This window comes from Charadrius vociferus, unplaced genomic scaffold (assembly GCF_000708025.1).
Source record: "Charadrius vociferus isolate BGI_N301 unplaced genomic scaffold, ASM70802v2 scaffold1578, whole genome shotgun sequence".
Classification (NCBI taxonomy): Eukaryota; Metazoa; Chordata; class Aves; order Charadriiformes; family Charadriidae; genus Charadrius; species Charadrius vociferus.
In genome coordinates this window covers 466,996-489,385 of record NW_009649704.1, presented here as the reverse complement: position 1 = coordinate 489,385, position 22,390 = coordinate 466,996, and the positions used below count along the sequence as shown (strand labels likewise).

At 49.4% G+C, this 22,390-nt stretch overlaps 1 protein-coding gene across 1 annotated transcript in view; it reads right to left on the bottom strand.

Annotated features, from left to right (window-relative positions):
* The window catches only part of CSMD2 (CUB and Sushi multiple domains 2), a 308,452-nt gene that overhangs the window by 89,106 nt on the left and 196,956 nt on the right, over positions 1 to 22,390 (bottom strand). Inside the window, 7 exon segments of the mRNA XM_009890603.1 lie at positions 1,148 to 1,350; positions 7,168 to 7,294; positions 8,652 to 8,843; positions 9,233 to 9,389; positions 11,078 to 11,247; positions 15,315 to 15,503; positions 18,574 to 18,789. Coding sequence (XP_009888905.1) covers positions 1,148 to 1,350; positions 7,168 to 7,294; positions 8,652 to 8,843; positions 9,233 to 9,389; positions 11,078 to 11,247; positions 15,315 to 15,503; positions 18,574 to 18,789 — 1,254 coding nt within the window.

The window sequence follows — 22,390 nt, the reverse complement described above, 5'->3', positions numbered from 1 at the left end:
GGTAAAGACCAGCTCCGTAGCGGGCAGTGGAGCAGAGCTTATTTCCCACTAAGTTGATGAGAGTCTATTACACCCAGCCAGTTTAGAGAAAGCTCTTCTGAAAAGAGCCAGCGGAAATCCCTCTCTCTCTTTCTGTGCAACTGAAGATAAGCAAGTTAGCAGCCCGCTCTGGCCCTCCCTGGCAGGCTGAGACACGAGCCCGGCAATGGAAGAGGACGGCAGGGCTGTGCGGGGTGACACAAAGCTCTCCCTCTGTCCTGCTCATCCCAGAAGGTCTTGTCCCCAGCACAAGCTGTCCCCGAAGAGCTGGCCTGCTCTCCCGGCCACGCAAGGCACCCTGAACAGAAAGCTACGGGCAGAAGCTTGGGAGAGACAGAATGAGCTCTGATGCTTCGATATGTCTGTGTCACAGGAAGATCGTACCATCGTTCACCCAACAGCCTCCCTGCTTACCGCCTTCTCCAACAGAGCGATCTGCTGGTTGGTTACTGGACACGCCAGTGAAGGTCTGCATCCTGGAAACCTCTGTGCCAATGATGAAGTATATTACCCTAATATAATCGAAATTAATGTGTTTGCAAGGCTGAGTCTTAGGTAACGGCCGCCAGGACTTAGGCAATGACAGATTGCAGTTGCATTACACGTAGTGCTGCTGCTAGCAGTGACAGCCCTACAGCCGACAGAGCTTTTTGTGATCTGCATCTCAGGGGATCCAATTTGAGGGGTTTTAAATAGACCTGGTTTTCAGAGAACACTGACCAACTGCTCTCACGACGCCTGGGGGAAGTTGCCTGCATACTGGTGTCTCTAAGGGACCTGTTGGGAATGTGGTGGAAAATATCTGTAATTTCTTCTTGTGTGTTCCACAATGTACTGCTCTACATCTTGCTGCCAAGTTCACCACTGTGAAGGTGACTGTAGCAGAGGGGAGCACAGAATTCACCTGCACCGCAAGGACAAAATAGCAAAGTTTTCTCTATTTGCAGAGACTGCACCCAAACGCGGTAGAGCACAAACAGCTGAAATACCACACAGCTCCTGAGCTCGTGTCCAATACAGCGTCATTTGCTCACCGTCAGTAGTTTGCAGATACACCTGAAATCACTTATCAGCAAAGCCAATGCTGAGGAAACAACGTAACGCCTACCTGAAAACTGCACGGCGAAGCCCTGCTTGCTTGTGAAGAAGTCAGTGTTGAACTGAAGGATGACAGAGTTGAAAGTGCTGTGGACGTCGCCGGGTAAGCCGGACCCGCTCATCTCCTTCAGGAGGATGCCATTCTCCACCGGACCGTCCCAGATCCTCAGCACATCGTGGAACTCCTCGGTGTGGAAAACCATGAAGTGGAGCCTGTGTGGCAAAATGAACTGGACGTCAGACCAAAAACCGAGCTCTGCCTTTTTTCCTGAAAGGATCAGAAATGTGACTGGTACCAACTGAAGGTAGCTTGGCCCACAAGGAATGTGTTCGCTCCTGTTATCTGCAACTCAGCTTGGACAAAGGACTTCAGCCCTCTACCAAACTCTGTCTGTCTATAAAACCCAAGAACTCTTAGTCGCACGCCTCCCTAATAAAACACACCCATAAACAAAAACAACTGAGTCACGGATACTAATATTTTCTGAAAAGTTGGATCCTTTCTGGTGTTCTCTCCTGAGTGAACAAAATTAGTAAGCTCTCCTAAAAATCTCGAGGAAGAAGGTAAAGGTCCAAAAGCCCATCGTGGGCAATGGAAACGTCCCTAGCCAGAATATGACAGCTGCTTTTACGCCAAAGGTGTTCCGACATTGCAACGAGTATCTGAGACAAAAGGCTCAGTCGAGGCCACAGAGGAAACCTGCAGCAGAGGGGTACAGGGGCTGTGAGGGACGGGGTGGGGGGTCGTCTGTAGTTTCACTGAGCTCTACAACAGATAAACACAAAAGTATTGAGAAGCTTATTCTACAAAGAGAAATAGCACAAAACGTGCTGGGGTCCCTTCCGACAACTTACATATATTCATCCAATTCACACATTGTCCCTGTGCTGCACACAGCGACAACCTTGGCTGTCCTTTTGCTTTTTTTGGTGTCCCGCAAGGAACAGTTTATTGTCGAGAGCCAGCATCTACTGATAAAACCCATTGATTTTTGTTACCTGCACTCAGATCAAAGAATTTGCTCCTGGCACCAGGCTAATCTTGTGTATCGGGGGAAAAAAGGAAAGGAAACAACCAACACCACTCAATTAAAACAGCACCGTGCTGGAAAATAAACCCTTACCAGGGCGTTTACCAGCAAAGTTTTCTCTATTTGCAGAGACTGGAGGTTAACTGCCCTGGAGGTTAATAAAAAGGGGCAGAAAAGGGTGTGCGGGAGGGTGGCAAACAGGTGGGTGCAAATTCTGGATGCTGGATTGCAGCACCTCTGAGGATTTTGACACGTTTTACAAAGTTCTGGATACTACAAAACTGTATCCAGATCAGCTAACGGAATACCTTCAGCAAGAAATACAGAGAAAGCGAGGCAGCACGAGCCAGCTCTCCAAAATCCACAATCGGAAGGGAACGGGGAGAAAACAGAAATTAAGAAACTAGTGGCCGGCACCATTTACACTGACACATCTGTGTTACACAAATTAGACTGTGCTCTCAACGAGGTGTTTATTCTGATGCTTTGAATGCCGATTTCATTTCCCACTCTGTGGGTTTTAGACTTTCGTCTGCCCTGGGCGGGGGCTGCAAGGCCTTCAGCGTACGCGGCAAATGCTCCTCTGTCCCGAACCACCTTCTGCTTTTAAACTACAACAGGGCTACGCCTGTTCAGCACTTCCACAGAAAATTCCCCCGGGAAAGCCCAAGATGATGGCAGGGATGGGAGAAGGCCAGGAGCTCCCTCCACGGGGCCTGGTGGCACTCTGGGACAGGACAAACTTGGTCCCCACATCAAGCCCCGGTGGGATGCTCCTCTCTTCCCGCCCTGGGCTGGGGGATGTCACGCTGCGCTTCTCCCCTCCAACCCAACCCCTGCTGTGGAAGGATGCCAGGCAGATGAATCCAGGCCTGGCCAAGAGCTTTGGGATCTTCCAAGATCAGAAGTACCATCGAAGCGTAAGACACCGTCATTATTATTGTTACCCCCAAGGGAGTTATCAGGTAAAGGCTGCCATACCTCAGGGTTCAGTCTCTTTCACTCCGGCACTTAAAATGCCAACGAAGAGAAGGCATTTAACTGCCTCTGTTTTTCATTGCCGCATTACCACTGGGGGAAATACCATCCGACACAGTGATTCAGGCTAAAACAGGGCAACTTGAGGCACACCAGTTTGAAATGGGGACAGAAAACCATAAAGTGCACTGAGAAAAATCTGCAAAAAATAAAACGATCAGGCACTGCGCTTAAAACTCTGACAGCCCACGGAGGAAAACAAGGGAGCATTCGCTTGGCTGCGTTCCCATTTATCCGGGGCAAACATAAATAAATCAGGTAGAACCATAAAAGGTGGGGAAAAAAAAAACCACTGCAATGTACTCAGCAACAAAATAATGTCCATAGACTCCGACAGAAACCAAAAGAGCTGAATCATAAATCTACCTAGCAGAGACCTTGAGCAAAGAGCAAAAGAAGCTGGAACTCGAGGAAATAAGAACAGATCACCGCAGAGCAGCTCTCCGCGGGTGCGTTGGCCGGATGATGTTTGCTGTCACGCTAACTGCTTCCAGTTAGCCAAAACTGCCCGAGACAGCTCCTTGCTGAGGACCTCAGAAGCAGGGAGATGCTGGCAGAGACTAACCTGGGGCGCGGGGACACCCTGGCACTGCCACCGCCTGGGAGAGGTCCCCACCAGCTCCGCGCGGGACCACGGCTGCCCACAGCAGCTCAATCCCCCCGCTGATTTTTAAGCAGCACCCCACCGGCTGCGCTTCACCCCGAGGAGAGCGCCTCAGCGTGACAACCAGGGGACAGAGTGGCGAGGCACGGGTTGTCCACTGCGGCTGCTTCACCCGTCTATCGGCATAGCTGATTTTATTAACAAAACTGGTGCGCTCCGGAGAAAATCAGTCTGTTCAATGGGCACATCTGTAACCAAACAGCCTGATGTTTTTTTATCAGCCCGATTCTATTCCCAGCAGGGCTTCATTTAAGACAAGACTGAGCCACCGGGTTAGCAGACAACGGGGAGGAAGAGAGTTTTATTCTTGCACTCCGACCACCCCAATTACACGCATGAAAATGCAGCAAGAAGCAAATTAGGAATTGTGGCTATATATATCTATATACACAATAGAGGGGAAGTTCTCCCAGCTCGGTGAGGAGCAGAGAGGAGGAGAGGCAGCTCCGTGCTGACGATCCGCACATCTTTGGGGAACCGCTCAGCCCTTCACAACGCACCCACATCATGACCGACCGACCTGGGGCTCCTTCTGCTGCTGTTTCCCAGGCAAGCCCCGGCCGCCCCGACCCGGCTCTGCACGGCCAGAGGCTGCTCTCCCACCCAGAGTCGGCTCCAGCAGCTCCCCACGCTGGGAATGCCCACGGGGCTCACACCAAACCCGCGCGCCTTTCGCGCTCCCAGCGGTTCGCAGGGCTGCCCGCTGCCTCCCGCCAGCCCGGAGAGCGTTCCCAAAGGTAGAAGCTGGTAAATGTGGCGTCCCTAGAAATCTCCACGGGAGCAAAACTGGAATATCCCAATATTCTCACTCCTATTTCTACATGACACAGTGAAAAATGGAATCTGTCAATACAGCACTGTCCATTAAACCGGGATTAGCAATATCGACACACTCTTATGACACCACCATCTCCGCTATACAATAAAACACCGCTGCCACTTCGAACTGTAGTCGCCGCTCTCAGCTACGCAAGCAGTACGCGAAGGCCAATTTCATTCATTTTCCAGCACGCCCTCCCACCTCTCCTTTCTCTCTCCAGCGTCTCACAGGGCACCCAAGTCATTTCAGCTGTAATGTCGTGCGCGTGTGCACGCGTGTGTTTGCACAAGCACAGAATCAATCCTCTCCCAATGTGCAGCCCTTCAACTGCAATGGCAGTGATGTACAGACTAATTTTTCTATCTGTCTCTCCTTCCCCTCGTTCTGTGCAGATACGGCTTTATTCAAAAAGCTTTGGTGATTAATTTTAATGTAAGTTATAAATGAGAGCTTTATACAATTGTATCATGCGTGAAGAGGATTATTTTTCCAATGGATTACCATAAAAATGAAGTTGCTGAAAATGCGCTCTCTCAACTACCCAGAGATCGTCTGTTCTGTTTGAGCTGCCAAATAAAGGAACAGAAGAAGAGAGCTTTCATCTGTGATGAAAGGAAGGGTCGCAAGGTGTATTACCGTACTACCGCCCGGCAGCATTTCATTTCGGTCTCGGCCCCTTCTGAGCCTCTGACTGCTCCTGCAGACACACTCCCACGGCTCCGCTCGCCTGAGCGCTCTCGCAGGAGCAGACGGGGATTACGCGTGTGAGCCAAGTTCACTCGCTGGATGAGGCAGTATCTTACACTTTGCAGGGGGGGGGGAAGAGGGGTGTCTCGTGTCTACTTTGTCCTATAAAAATCTTCAGATCCTTCCAAGAAGGAGAATGAAAAAAGAGGAGACTTCAAGTGGAAGTTGCCCGGGCAGGAATTAAGCTGCGTTTGCTACGCTCTTTTTCCCGTGTTCATACCAGAAACCATCCGTTATTGACCCGTACTGAAGAGCAGAGCTAATGGAGGGAATTTCTGCATTAAGTAAAAATGAAAATACTCGACCAAATCTATCTCCAGTATAAACCCATCGACTAAAAGCACCGTAGAGCCCAACATGAGTAACAGTCTCTGCTGAAGAGACGATGAGCGTGACGCAGCCGGGCGGCTGCGGTGAAGGCAAAGGGGCACCGACAATGGAGTGCAGGACTGGAACAGCAACAGGTCTCAGGTCAGCACAGAAATGGGTGGACGCACCGGCTAGCAAGCACCAGAAATTACGATGGGAAATCATGGGAAAAGAGGATTATTGTCGAACAGACCTTATAATCTGTGTTTCTCCCCTTCAAGCCCCACCACTTAGCAAAAACTTTACTTGCCAATACAGTTCAGTTTTCTGTCAAAGATGGCTTTAGCTGAGCTGAAATATGTAGGTACGCACAGAGCGGTACCGAACGGCTTGGCAGGGCTCGGGCAAACTTCAGCGGGGGAACGGTGGTCAAGCAGCAGGGACCACAGGTGAGGTATCACGGAGCGGGAAAGGGCCTGGATCCCGCTGGAGACTGCGCTGACTCTGTGAGCCAAATGTTCCCAATCCCATGCTTACCTAACTGCCAAATCCACGTAACTTATCAACAAATTACATTTCAAACTGCCATCTTCCAACAGGCAAGCGGCAACAGCACAGTAAGAGAAGTCAGAGGAGGAGAAAATAGTCTTGGGTCTCTGTGCAGACCAGATGTTTAGAAACCATCTTGAGTCTTTCCTTCGGGACAATAATTACATTGTATGTGTTCTATTTAGTATTAAAACAGCAAAACAACGCAATTAGAAGATGAAGGGTAAGTGCTGCGGTCTCAGTTTTGCAGCTGCCCACTCACTGCTGGGGTCCGGCACACCTGACCTTTTATTCTCACGAATGTATCGTGACCGAGCTCATCCCTCTCAGCGTTAATTTACTCGGGCAACACAAATGGGAAATAAACCAAACCCATAACTGCCTTCCATTTATCCTTTCCTGGGATGTGCTCTTCCAAGGAATTTTATATATACATCCTCACTTTAGGATTGGGCAGATGTTAAATATTCAGGACTTGGACCCATATTAAATATTGTTGGGGAATCAACACTAATCTGGTAGAAGAGGTTTGTTTCTGAATACATCCCATTAAGGAAAGGGGTGAAAAGCACTTGCACTGCACATGCACATAAAAGCTCTTGGCTGTTATTTCACCACAGTAATACCACAGGCAGCATATAATCTGGCGTCACCACAGTAGCTGTTAGTGGCCCAGGCCATATAAGGGAGAAGTGATGCTACTTCTGTCCAACCTGGCGAGGAGATAAACCGGCATTTGTTCTTTCATTTGGGACTCTCAAAAGTGACAGCGCACTCTCTCTACTTCCCTCATAATAATCATCGATCTACTTCTGGAAAAATAAACTGTACACGGAAAGAAAACCAAGCTACAATAACCGGGCCCGACTCACCCTATCGTGCAACCAGGCTCTGCCTCTATGGTCCAAATACAGTTCAGGTTATGATCGTAGGGCGTTGGGTAGCCGGGAGACAGTATCCGTCCTGACGACTCTCCTTTGATAGTGCCCCCACACTCAGCTGAAAGAAACATATGGGTCAGTGAGAAGATTGATGACATACTATGGTTCTTGTTTGGCAACGATGCAAATCTCATCCTCTGAATACAACAGGGAGTATTTCTTGCTATTTAAAGAGATTCTCAGAGCCTACAAAACACAGATAGAGTCATTTAATTCAGCTAAAAGACTGAGTTATCAGAGTGACTCTGCACCTCTGTGCACGTTCCTAACATCTGACATGGTGTCAAAGCTTCCCTCCACCTTTCTGACTTTGCAGTGAGTAAAGGCAGAGCCTGCCAGCATCCCGCTCTCCCTCATTCACACATGTGGGGTGAAAGAGCTCAGCTCTTCCGCTCGTATCTGCGCAACGTCTTTAACGATTCATCAGCCTGATAAAATGAAGAAGCTAACATATGTATGTATCTGCTAAATGAACCTCAAAAGAACGTGAGGATTTTGAACGCATTTTCATAACATATCCACTAAAATTCTTTCAGTTCCCATATGCTCACACATACACCAGCATTCATATGTAATATATAGAAAGCAAATAGGGTAAAGGTTAAGAAAATGGATAAATCACAGAAATTTGCCTTTTTACCTCAACGATCAAGGCTAAAATTCAGCAGAGAGTTACCACATAAAGAAAGGTCCTAACCCATGGGAGAATACAGAGTACCAACATCTGAGCACATCACTTCCAACCCCACAGCAGCCTGGCGGTTGTTGAGATCTCAGAGGAGTTGGTCTGTAAGAACTTCCCCATGCCCTGGAAACACCAGCGAATTACGAGGCTGTCAAGTAACAGACCAACAGCACTTCGTTTAGATACACAGAACTTAACACCAGAGCTTTGCAAGCAAGAAGGTGTCCTTCTGGAGAGTTACAGCTAAAAGGGAACTCAAGAGTTAGAGAAGAGAAAACTAACTGAGGGAATGAAAATGTCTGCAAATCTGGGATTAGATGTCAGGCAGCTCTCAAATAAACATGACTGTGAACCGTCAGACACCTGGACACACGTCGATGTCTGCCACTATCAGAAAGCGCCACTCTGTTTAACACATTCGAGTGAAAGGACAAGGACTGGAAAAGCAGTCGTCTCCTTGCAGTCAGGCAAGAAACCTTGTCAAACCCACGCTCGGAGCAGAGGGTTTCATGTCAGCACTGCTCGTACAAGCTCTGCAGAGATCAGCGCTCCCGGGCTGAAGATGCCTCACGTAGTATCCTCACCGTGGCCTTTACTAATGCAGACGGGTGGGTTCAGTATCGCAGCTAATGCCATACGTATTAGCAAAGGAGGAAGAGAGGGCGTTCGGCGTGATGCCCACGAGGAAAGTACTGGTTAGAGGATGTTTCAAAAGCGAGAGTTGTCTCACCGACACAGGTTGGCAGGGGTTGATCCCAAGCCCTCCGCTCCCCCGTCAGGCAGACCAGCACCCTGCTGCCTCGCAGGGTGTACCCGGGGTCACAGCTAAAGGACACCGAGCTGCCAGCAAAGTGTCCCTCGTCGTGGACCTTGTAGCCGAACTGCGGGACGCCAGGGTCCTCGCATTTAATGAGTTCAAAACCTGGAGGGGGAGAGACGGCATCTGTTTTCACAGATATTTAACAGCCAGAAGATATTAACACGATGTCATATTAATATTTTCTTCTTAAAATCTTTTGACGGATAGAAGAAACACCATATTGAAAGTTAATTTTTTTTTTTTTTACTTAATATCTGACCAAGATCCCAGAAATCTGGTATCTCAGCTTCGATCCAAAGTTTCTGTATCACCACTGCCTCATTCACAGCAGAAAAGGTTTGCCAGCGTCATCAACTCCCCCACTCCAATTCCACTTAAGACTACCAGATCTTTAGGAAAGGACTGTTTCCTCTGGTCACGCGACCATAACACAAACCCACACCATTACAGCTTGGATTCCCACCCCGCAAGCATATGGGCCTGAGACTTACTAGAGAACTGCAGCTCAAAGCCTTTACTGGTGTTCTCGCTGTTGGTGATAAACTCAAGCCACATGCTGCTGGAAGTGCTGTTGATGCTGGTGCCCAGCATGTCAGAGCGGCTGAAGGAGCCCAGCAGGCGCGCAGAGCTATTGCTGCCGTCGTAGACCTGGGAGGAACAAGAAACACATACTGGAAAACATATTTTATTTGCTACTTCAGGGACCAAATTATCCACAAGCGCGAACAGGGACAGTTCCTTTCAAGCCAGGGAAATTATCCCAACCAAGAGTCTGACTTAGCAAGACTTCATGGTGCTCATCCGAGGAGCAGGATTCACACTCCGGAGGATCCGCATCCTTCTCCGTATCCCTGAGCTTATGCCGCGCTCAGGGCTGGGGCTTCTCAACTAATCTCTCTTTTCAAAGGTGCAGCACAGCTACTGGGAAAAACATTTTCTCCCTGTGGTGACTCATATACGTGTCTTGACCCCACAATTATTTAAGAAAATCACTTTTTTTTTTCCTTTCTTTCTTTCAGATAGCAGGATTCTCTATGAGAATAAAGAGCAACTTCTCACTAGTGGAGAGGGATGGTAACTCCTCAGGAGCAGATGAGTAGCTGATGACAAACCTGTTGAGAGAACATCATTTCTTTCACACCAAGTATATTCTCCGCATTAGCTGGAAATCTCTCTTTCCAGTCATTTGTGAGCTGAAAATATGTGGATTACACCTATCTCGCAGCGCAGAAGTATGGCACTTAAATAAGGACAGAGGCGTTCTCTGGGAAGATGGCTTAGCACAGCAGCACACATCTTGTAATATTAATGCCTCCTACAAAACCATTTCTTTGCAGTTAATAGAAAGTCAGCCTGGATTTGCCTCCTATTATAGAGTCCTGAAACTTGTAAATGCAGATTAATCTGAGTATGGGAACGCTGAGCTTGAGCCTGGAGTTCTGCGTTTAAAAAACCCCGTTTTTGGGACAAATCAGCCTTGATCCTTAAAAACACAAAAATAATGCTAAGAACCTCACACTTCCTCATGTGTTAACTGTTTCCTTGTACAACTATGCAGACAAAAACTGAAGTTTAGCTACAAAGGAAGAACTCCTGGCATTCCAACAAATCTCTGAATCTCAGGGAAGACCTCACAGCAGAAGGTGCTGTGATATAGCAAAGGCATCACAGAGTCACCGACTGGTCAGCGTTGGCGGGGACCTCTGGAGATCATCCAGTCCAACCCCAGAGCAGGGGCACCTGCAGCAGGTATCTACATTTTTAACAGATGCAGAATTTGCGTACGCACCCATCTGTAGACCAAAGCCTCAAATATGCAGCAAAGGACATTCCCTGTTGCCGCAGTGCTGCTGCCAGCGACCGCTATGAGCTGGTGAAGTTCAGAGGTGCCGATTCCCGAAAATTACACAGGATGTTTTGAAGCACAGCGGGGACACGCGCTGATCAGACAGTGTCCCTGGGCTAGAAGGTATTGTTTCACAGATGTATCCCGTCTTGTGTCTTGCTCTAACCTCACAGGGGATACCGGCAGAGAACGCTCTCGCCCAGCTGCCCTGCTGCAGTTCACTCTGGTCCATGGGAATTTTGCTGCTGTCTTCAAAACGGTCTGGCCAGTCACTCAACAGCTCAGCAGCGACTGCGGGTCACTCGCAGTCCTATTACGAGTCTCTTCCAGAGATTACCACCGCACTGTCAGTGCCGTCTGGGCCCAGGTGGCATTTTCCAGAGGTTAGTCTCAACCAACTCCATTAAAATTTTAGAACATCGCTTCCCTTTCAGATCTTGCCCTCATGAGCAGCAGAGTAGTGCTTCATTGCTAGAGACAGAAGAATTACCTTGAGGACATCTCCTGCCTCCAGTTCAAAAGTCCTGGCTTTCAGCTGGATCCCCTTTCCTGGCTGCGTCTGGATGGAGTAGATGCACTCATGGTTGTTGTTATAGTTTATTGGATAGTTGGGGGACAGCAGAACACCTTGGGTGCCCGTTACAGATGAACCACATTCAGCTACATAAAGACACAAAACCATATTTTAATAACCACGTGCATACTGTAGCCATACAACACATGCAGGTGATTCCTCCAAACGGCCACGGATGCTCACTCCTCCCTGTGCCCACCCGCTAACGCATCCATGGACTCTCTTTCCAAGGGCAGTCAGGAAACAAACAGTACTTAATACCACTTCTATCATCATTAAACCTCAGGTCCCTTACAAGAGAGATTAATACCCTCTCCTTACACAGACAGGGAAACTGAGTCACAGGAAGTTGGCGTGCTCAAATGCTATCTTGGCATTCGATTCAGAAAAACATTCCAAAATCCCTGGAAAGCCACCACCTGCTCAAAATGGTGCCTGTGTTTATGCTCCTGCCAGATTCACGAACCAGAAGGAAAATAAAAAATATTATTAGATTCAAATACTTAAAGTCTTTTCCATATTTATACAAAGTTCATCCTATACCTATATCTAGTATATAAAAATCAAGGTGTTTATTCAACAGTCAACAGAGCACACCACTGACTGCTGGTACCGATGCGCTGCAAGTGCCAGAGCTCTTTGTGCAGAACGATATGCTTAGTGAAACTTCCAAATGATTACAAACGATATAGCTAAGTCTGAATTTCAAAATCTCCCCCAAAATAATTTCCTGAAAGCTAAGAGGGCAAAAATTTGACCTTATTTGTTGTTAATGCTGCCCTCAGCTCTCCAGTTCAGCACTTGACAGTACTTGAAAGGACCTCTCGTCCCTTGCTCCCTGCGTTTTCTCCTTCCCAGCTTGGCAGCTAACAATTACAGCCATTCCCATTAGGAAAAGAGTGAAAAACAGAGATCCATCTGCCTCCCAGTTTTGGAAATTAGCTCAAATTTGCATGTCTTTGTTTTCCCCCAAAACGTCACTCCAAGAACCACAGTGGTCTCAGGTTTTGCTGTGGCACAGCCAAAATCGACCTCTCCTGTTCAAGAGAGAAGGGGATGGGGGCAGGGGAGGTGCCGATGTGGGTATCCCTAAATACCCCTCGCTCGGGGAGCTGGAAGGGCAGGGGTAGCTAACGATACTGAAAATGTTCCTCCGCTCCCTGAGACAAGTTTAAGTCCTATGACAGATTATTAACTGCCATGATTTAAGAAAGAGTCCCTTCCCTGCTGTTATTCGCTAGGACCTGCAGCCCAGCCCTGTTCATTACCTTCTCCTAGTGCGGCCCCTCTGCTCCTTCACCAGATCTGCCTCCTTTTCTACCCTGCACAGTGTGAACGCTGTTAGATTCTGAGCCAGATTTGAAGTTAGAAGATTTGTGTGACTCAAAACTTGGCAGAATGATCCTCTTTGGAGAAGGAAGAGGATGGCAGCTTTGGAGGTCTGACCTAGCTTGGATGGCAGGAGATCTGGGCTTAATGCTTCCAGAAAACAGCACCAACCATCCTTCGCTTCTGTATTTTCTGTATTTTAATTGCAAGCTTTTAAGGACACAATCTCTCTTGTACAAACGTGGACTGCTACGGGCATGTCTTCACCACACGGGATGGTGAGCAGACACTCAGGTGCATCCGAGTGCCAGGCGCCGCCGTACCACTGTGACAGCACTGAGCTCCACCAGAGCTCGTGGGATGGTGTGGAAATGAGCTCTTACCCACTGTGATCACAGCGAGGAAGCAAAAGTCTGCAACACTCACGTACAGCCTGAGGGCTCACTTGCAGAATGGCATTCAAAGGATGTCCTCCCTAGAGGAAGCCTTCTGCCAGCAGCCGCTGTCTCGCCTGGTTTCAGCACGGGCTATGGCAGCCTGTCTGCTGCAGACACGTACAATCCCCCAACACACGTAGCTCTGCCTTGCAACCACCATGTGTTTAGGATTTTTCGTTACTTCCTGATTAGCTCCCACATGAGCAACCGATGAGTCGTTGTTTTCTTGGCCTATTTACCCTGAAAGATTTTCTGCTGTAAAACACCGGCTCCCCGTTCCTTCGAGCCCCGGCGTTCTGCACGCACGGCTGGGGAGAGTCACTCCGGCTTGCCCTGGAAACAGCTTTTCTGATTAGCTAGCTCTGCCTCACCTCCACGGGTCCTTCGCAGCATACAAAGTTGCCGGAGCTGAGGGAAACCATCACGGTGTGTGCGTGGCTTTCTGCACTGACTCTGCCGCCTCTCCTGGTCCCCCAATAAAGCGTGAGGGTTAAGTAAAGCAGCAGCAGATACACCGAGAGGAGGTACTTTGGAGGTGGCTTTCTCCTCCCCTCCCGCTGTGCATGTAAAGCAGGACATTCGCTTTAGCACCGATTACCCAGGGATGATGCTGGAGACATCCCCACTTGGGGTCTGGTCTGAAGGAGCACAGAATCACAGAATCACAGAATGGTCAGGGTTGGAAGGGACCTCTGGAGATCATCTAGTCCAACCCCCAGCAGTCGGTGGGCAGAGTTCCCACCCTGGAGAGAGGGGATGGCCAACGGAACAAACCCCTCTGGTTTCTCCCAAGAGCCATCTCTAGAAGAGGGATGGAATACAAAGTGTCAGGTCTGTCTGGCAAAAACAATTAAGTCCCCTGTGATCTTAACAGGTCCGTCTCCAATATCCATCTCTATCCAGGGCGAGCACACAGATCTGAGTGCGCAGCGGGGACAGTGGGGACAAAGCTGTCACTCTGCACCAGAGCTCTGTGCACATCACCAGACAGTGAACTTGACCCGTTATTATAAAACCAAAAGCTAATTCAAAGGCAGCTGCAGCAGGGAATTGGCAAACGGAAGCCAGTGTGTCCACTCAGTGATGATGTCTGAGGATCGAGCTTAAAGCTTTGTTATGATTCCTTTTGATTTCTATTCCCTGATTAGCTTTCTCCGCAACCTGATTATTATTCATGCCCTGGAGAGGCTGCTTGTCACAGCAGGATGATGCAGCCCTGTGACCTAAGCATTAAGCAGTGCTGGGAAATGCATTCAGCACGACACGACTCGACAGGCTGCGGAAGCAGACGGGCTCTTGCTGGGATGCTCTTTGCGACGGCCCTCAAAGGTCATGAACGGAGATCGGGAAATTCCACCTAGCAGGCTTCGCCCGGTAAGAGAGGCGGCCTGCCTGCTTCCAATGAGCCCTTCCCGGCTCCGGGTGAGCCAGGCAGCAGCAGAGTGCTCAATAGTTTCCTAACGACTAAATCATACAACAAAAAGATACGTTAAATCTTTTTGCAAAAGCCTGAAGCATCCTTCTCCCGTTCTGCTTTCTTTGCTACTTTTCTTCTTCTACGCTACCCGTTACGCTCGGGGGGTACGCGGGCTGGGCAGGGATGCTCGGCAGACCCCGCCAGACGAGAGCCTCTGGAGCCCATCCGCAGCCGGGACCACAGCCAGAGACGCGCTCAGTGTCGCAGGTGAATTCTTCCCCTCCTCTATCCTCAGGTTTATTTATTAGTACAAATAATGGCTGGACGGGGTTGCAAACAGGACTCGCAGCGGTTGGGAGGAGAGGAAGGGAAAGGCGTAAGGTGCAAGAAACCTCTGGAAAGGTAAAGGGAAAAGGTAAAAGGGTAAAGGGAAAGGTAAAAGCCAGAGGGGGTTTCCCCGAGACATCCCTGCTAATGTGGAATTTGCATTGCTTAACATCACCCACCCAGAAGCAGCTTTCACGTCTGGACTATTAAGCTTTACAGCTCTCTGATTCAAAGGGAGGATGGCCTTAAAACCATGCTGTTTTACAGAAACTATCCCAAAAGGGATGATAGTTCTCCCATGGCTTGTGATTAATTCACTCGTACAATCACCGGGGCTCGACCGCAGCACTGTGGATGGGCTGCGGAGACACGGGGCTTCTCCTGACGTGTGGGACCCGGTCTGCCATGCTCTCGGTGTGCTCCCGCTCAGGAGAGGACTGCGGCCCCTCTGCCTGTCCCTCCCGTCCCCACACACAGCCGCAGGGCTGAAAAAGCTCACTGCGGCTCCCTCTCCCCCATCCCTGCACCAACCACCCCGCCAGCTGAGAGATGCCATCCTGGGGGACGCCGCCCATCCCTGCCCACCAAAACCATCCGGCACAGCGTAACCAACCAAGCAAAATGAAAGCACATGACCACCTACCAACACACCTTGGCAGAGGCGAACTCCACACACGCCGTCTCCCCCCGAGGCAGGTGATGCGAGATGCGCCCTCCAGCCGGTAGCCGGGGAAGCAGGAAAAGGTGAGGACATCCCCCACTCCGAACTGCAGACCCTTCCTGATGCTGTAGGCTGGGACCTCCGGCTCGTCACAGGGCTCCAAATCATACTCTACGGGGGACAAAGGGACATTGATGGAATGGCAGGGTATCACCTCACACTCCATTCTCCCCAGTGAGGACACCCCAGTCCCTGAACATGAGGATGAGGAGGGAGCTCTGAGTTTTGATCCAGCTGGAGTGAAGCTCTGCAGTGGAATCACAGAACAGTTTGGGTTGGAAGGGACCTTGAAAGGCCATCCTGTCCAACCTCCCTGAGCAGGGACATCTTCAACTAGACCAGGTTGCTCAGAGCCCCATCCAACCCGACCTGGAATGGTTCTAGGGATGGGGCATCTCCCACCTCTCTGGGCAACCTGGGCCAGGGGCTCACCACTCTCACTGTAAAAGAAAATTTCTTCCTTATATCTAGTCTAAATCTTCCCTCATTTAGTTTAAAGCCATTACTCCTTGTCCTATCACAACAGGCCCTGCTAAAAAGCCTGTCCCCATCTTTCCTGGAGCCCCTTTAGGCACTGGAAGGGGCTCTGAGGTCTCCCCTTTTTCGCCTTCTCTTCTCCAGGCTGAACCCCCCCAACTCTCCCAGCCTGTCCTCCCAGCAGAGGGGCTCCAGCCCTCCCAGCATCTCCGGGGCCTCCTCTGGCCCCGCTCCATCAGCTCCGTGTCCTTCTGCTGGTGGGACCCCCCGAGCTGGAGGCAGCACTGCAGGGGGGTCTCCCCAGAGCAGAGCGCAGCAGAGGGGCACAATCCCCCCTCGCGCCGCTGGCCACGCTGCTGGGGATGCAGCCCGGGATGCCAGCGCACATTGCTGGCTCATGGCCAGCTTTTCACCCCCCAGTAGCCCCCCAAGCCCTCCTGGGCAGGGTTGCTCTCCATGCCTTCATCCCCAGCCGGTATGGACACCCAGGAAGCATCCACGCCAGACGTGTGTCCTGTCTGAGCCATGAAGACCAGTCTGGGTTTCACACCCAACGCGCAGCCCCCAGGGGGTCGCCAGAATCTTGATTTAAACCAACTCAAAGTACAACAGCTCTCATTTTCTGTCACCGTTGTCAGGCAAACAAGAAAGTGACATCAGTGGTGACAAAACATGATGGAAATTTGTCATTCTCCCTCTGGTTTCATCAAATGAAGATGAATTGATCCGGATGGGATTTCTGCTGCCTCTACATTACTAATCCTGAAAATGAATGAACGCAGCATCTTGCTTGGGGAATGCAAGAGAACATTGAAGCTGCTGCTAAATGAAAGGTCATGCAGCATTATGGCTAATAGCCAGATGTATATCTTTGACCACAAAACATTTTGAAGGAAACCTGTTTTGAGGGTTCTGTTTTGAAAAACAACAGACCTGCAAAGTATAAAGTATGTACGTATCTATCTAAAGGAAGCTAAAAATATAACTGACTCCCATTTTCCTCCTCCAAGAAAGGAAAGAAGTCCCTAAACACATTAAAAATAATAGTTATAATTAGATAATTTGAGAGATTTTATACTTTTTTTAAGGCAAAAAGCCATTTCTCTCCCCTATCAAAATGAAAGTTAATTGGAAACTTTCCAACTAGTTTCCACGGAGTATCATATGCAAATCCCTGACTTCAGAGGGCAGAACAAAGGTATCGGAAACCGGTTCTCTCAGTGCAGCAGGTTTTATCTGCATCTATGGCAACGGCTCTGTCGGTCAGAGACAGCGAGCGCACACCAGCACCGAGCGCCACAATGGAAACGGCCATTTCTCTTCCACGCCAGCACGCTCCATCTGCAGCTGTGGCCCTCAGGACTAAAAGGCACGCTGAGATACAGAACAGAACAGCACCAATATGATAAGCTTTTGTCCTTTAACTGATTGTTTTACAGAACGGCTTGTCGGGGCACTCAGGCAGTAAATACTACATTTTTCTGAAATGCGTGCACAGGCAAACACTTCGGCAGTCGTTTGTAGGACTTTGGGTTAAAGGACACAGTTTAACACCTCGTGCACTTCAACCAGAGATTTCTCACACAAAACGATTAATTGCAAGTGTGATGAGCTGTTCTGCATAGGCAAACGTGCCTTTAGTCGGGTGTCTCCCCAAGAGCACCACACACACGCTGCGCCTCAGTGACAACTTCTGAAAATCCAGAATTCCGTTTGAAGAAACCAGCGTTTTGTATAACCCCAAAAGAGAAGTTTGTGCAACAGAAGCGGTTTGGTTGAGTAAACGCAGGGCTGGACTGGTTTACTGGAAAAGCTGAGAGCAGAACCTGTCTCAACACAGCCACATCTTCACCAGCACAGCGGGAGCCGGAAGGGATGCTGCAGTCAGCCAAACCCTGCATCCCTTGAGGCCCTGCTATGGACCCAGGAGGTCTGCTTCCACCTGCCCTTACAGCAGGTCAGTTAGAGGAAGCCCAGCAGGAGAAAACGCCTTCTCCAGTTCCCCAGCAATGCCAGTGGGCTCATGGAAACCCGCCCCAGGCTGCATGTGGCACGTGTTACGTATAGGACAGGCTGGAGCCAGTACAGAGGCTGGGCCACGGGATGAGCATCCAGGGGGAGCAATGAACCGATGGGAAAAAAAAGAGACCAGACGGACAATGGGAGTGACCAGCTCTGCCTCGCTCCTTATCCAAGAAGTCCAGATTGCTCAACGTTGCCTTCCAAAAGATCCCATCTGTCCCAGCTTCCCACGTTGGAAATGGAAATGTTGTAACTACTGCAGTGCTTTTCCTCTGATAAACAGAGAAGGCAGGCAGCTGGAGGAAAGAGGGACGGCATACCCCACGAAAATGCGAGCTGAAACTCCGTCCAGAAACAGAGCAGAAAAGATGAGGGGACGAGGAGGGAGAAGGCAACAAACATGTCTGCAGTGGGATTTAATTCCAGTGGGGTTCAATCTAGTCACCTGCTGGAGCTCAAGGCAGACTAAATTGCTATATCTGGCGATAAGGGGACTGCAAGGAGAGTATTTTTTGGAACGTACTGTGGATTAATGCCAGAATAATTGACTGGGGTAACAAGAGGAGTGACCGCCAGTGACCCAAATCATGAGCACTGCATCAACAGAAAATTATTCCCACAATTTACAGAAAAGTGGGAAGGAAAGGGTAAGAATTAAGTCTTTGTCCTGCCCTGTTCTTACCTGAGAAGGTGATGTTGAAACCCTCGTAGGACATGGAGAAGTCCGAGATGAAGCGAATTTGAGCAGAGAAGTTTCCGAAGAGCCCTGCGCTCAGCGGGGCAGGGAGCCGAGAGCCCGTCAGTTGCTTCAGCGGCTGAGCAAAGCTGGTATTTTCGGTGATGAGGAGGTAGTCGTGGCCGTTCTCCAAGTGAAAGGTATGAAAGGTGAAGAACACACCTGCAGGGAAGGAAAAGCGGAGATGGCTTCAGGCAGCAGTGTTGGCATGGCACCCCTCGGTCCCAGTGCCAAAGCCCCTCTCCCTGAGATGACACCAGTATCGATTCCCCATCTCCCAGTAACGGCAGCGCAACCGAGAAGGGAAAGCACGCTGACAAGCACGGGCACATTTATGTTAGAAATGAAACAGATGGAAGAAGTCAAACAAGGGTACGGTACAATGCTCGGAACAGAGAACGCAGTTGAGATCTTCGATTCCTCTGCCTTTGTAAGACAGGAACAGAGAGAACGCAGGCTCGCTCGAGGGACAGACCAGCAGCAGAAAGGACCGAGCCCGGCAGCTTAGAGGAGTATTTTATTTTAGAAGTGTTGACCTTTAGATGGGAAGCAAGAACAGCAAAAGCTGTAGTTGTAAGGACTTGAAAACAACAAAAACAAGTTATGTTCTGGAAGGAATTCGTACTGAGAAAAATAGGACTTAAGCCAAGTACCAAATCAAGGTCAGAGAGGCTTTTCCAGAAGATGAAGTACGCCAGCAGCGTGACTGCGGGGACTTCCTACACCGTCCTGCTGCGGGACTCAGTGCCGGTCCCCCGAGGTCGGAGGACGACGGGAGCGATCGCGCGTGGACAGAGCTGAGTCTCCTCAGCCAGATACAGCTCATCCGCCGTCCCCGGCCATCTCCCAGGCAAGGGGATGCGGTGCAGCCACGCTCCCTCCCAGCAGTGCCCAGCACAGCCCTGTCCTGCTGCTGTCCCTTCCCTGCTTGTCACCCGCCCCCAGGACCTGCTGTCCCCTCCCAGGACGTGGTGGGAAGCGCGTGTGCAGCCACGGGGGATTTTGGCAGAACCGGGGTGGTGAGCCCGGGTCCTGCCAGCCGTAACTGGTCTTAGAAGCGAAGAGAATCCTACACTTTTACCCACATTATACTGACAAAAATAAAACCCACAACAGATGCAGCTACAGAAAGAACAAACAAACACAGGAAAACTATTTTGTCTCTTCTTCCAAATTCAATTTCAGCAATTTGAAACATTTCGGTGAGAAGGCTGTGACCTCGCTGCATTTGTAAATGAACAAGAAAGGAGTAATGGATTACTTAAAGTATCCTTCACACCTACAGACACAAAATAGCAAGTACTTCAGGCTTTTGCAAAAGCCTCCAGCTAGTTGATTTTTCATGCTGGAATTCAAACGCAATTAGAAACACTTATTCTCTGGAAAAGAGTTTCATCTTAGAAAAACAAAAAATGGCAGTGACAGCTTTCAGAGAGCAAAGCAAGGCAGGATCTTCTATCAGAAACCCTGTCACATTACCGTCACGCGAAGTTAGCAAGCTACAGCGATGCCTAGCCATAAAAAAAGCCTCTTTGCATTTATATGCCTTCCTTCCTCCAAAGATCTTCGCACACCTTCTGAACAGAGGCGCAGGCTCCCGAGCCCCCCCGCCCCCCCAACCGGGCTTTATCCTCCTCAGACCCCCCCTGAACTCAACAGGGTTATTTGCGGAGAAACAGACTCCTCCGTGCAAACACAAGTGCTGTAATCCGGTGTTCGTTAGTCACGGTCAGACCCCTGCCCTCCTCGCACGCACCAGCACTGCCCAGCGGCACGGCCAAGTTATTCCATTTAAGCCGACGATTACCGGCGAGGGGCTGCCAGCCCGGGAGACCCGGGGGCTGTCTCGCTCTGCATCCCACCCCTGCCAAACCACAGCATCAGCCGCTTCAAAAGCAAGCACCGGACATCTGTAAATACGGATCAGAGGAATAACGTCCTCCTCGCTCCCCATTACCTTCTGGAGATCAGGATGAGACCAGCCTAGAGACCGATTAAAGCTCTGGAGCATGAGATTTAATATCCATCCCAACAGTTTTTTTGTCAGCATCAAATTATAACTCTGAATACTCCATTTATCCCTATGCCTATCCAATTTCTTTTTGAAGGTTTACTGGTCACATGCAAGCAGTTTCCTTCCAAGAAATGAAGGATAGAGAGCTCGGTAACCAATACAAGGCCCTTCCCATGGAAACTGTTGGATCGGGAAGGAGCAGCTCACAGGACATCCCCACTGCCCCCTCCCTCCCCGCCACGCAGGTCGCTGCACCTCGCTAACCTCCCGTGTCCCGGGCAGGAGCGTTTGTGCGACTCACTGCTTAGCGATGACCAAAAGGGGTCTCGACTCTGACAATTCCTTTCTTATGCCCGGGTAAACACTACACGGTGCCCGGCAGAAAATTTTTAGTTCCACTGTTCCCCCCGCAGAACTCCACTAAGGTAAGAAACCTCTAACAGTTTCCAAATGTTTATTATTCTTACCAGCAGTATAGTCAGTCGAAAATAGATATGACCTGCTCTGGCCTGAAAACTTGGTGAGACGCAGTGAATACAAAACGTCTTAAGTTCTTCTTGTTTATCAACTGACAGTAAATTTATACCCTCACCTTTACAAAACCCAATCTGAGAAACAGAAATAACACCACTCCAGCGAAATCAACACACCACCAGAGAAACAGAAGCGTAATTCCGTCCCCAGAACTGGGCGGACAGCCCCTGACTCCACGTCTTTTAACATAACAACTCCAATCACAGGGCACACCACCTCTCTGGCAGCAGAGCCAGTTAAGGGCTGTGTAACTGTAGCCATAAGGGCTAATTACAAACTCATTTTAAAGGATTTGTGACTCTGATTAAACCTTTGCTCTGGTCTGAAATTTACTGTGGCACAAAATGTCTCTGCAAATGCATTTTTTTTTCTTCCATTCTCTGTGAAAGAAACAACAAAACAAATCATAGGGAAAAGAAATCACTTTGAAGCTCTCAGATTAAAAATAATAGTCTCTCTTTAAACGTTTAAATACCTTTAAAATTAAGCTGCTTTTAAACTCAAATTGTACAGCGCATGAGTCCATAAAGTAAATCAGTGTCTGCAGTCACATAAAAATAACGACTAGAACAACCAACTTGTTTCAATGAGGGGACTCGTGTGCTGGCCACGTGCGAGATGTTCATAAAGATCCGGGAGCGAAGAGCTTGAGAGTGGCTTTTATGATGGAGATCATCCCCGCTCGGTCACCGGCCGGGCAGGGAAGGGGTCGGTGGACAGGGAGGCACGAGCCTCTTCCCACACCTCTATTTTATGGGAACAGAAAGAGTTCCCAGGCCTGGGAGAGCGGCAGTGCTGCTCGCCCGAGCAGTAGGGCATCGCTAGAAGTGGATGGGGGAAAGTTAACTCTAGAGAAAGAAAAATCAGGTACAATGGCAAACATTTAAGTCATGTAAATATATTCCCTCCTCGTAAATCCTGCTCACAGCAGAATTGTTAAAGCTTCTGGGTCTAACAAGCACCACGTTTACCCAGTGATCACTGCTTCACCCGGTGCTCTCCAAGAACAAGGAACTGAAAGACAAGGACAAAGCACAGAGAGAAGAGTCTGCGCGGCCGATGAAGTTAGCCGAGAATGGGGTTCGGTTACACCTTTTTTTAAAGGCTGTTCTGTTCTCTGAGGACTAAATTCATTCCATCTGAGCGACTACTGCTCCAACTCAGGATCACTCTGTTCCACTGCTCTTTACTGAAGAATGAGAAGAAACGTCGCAG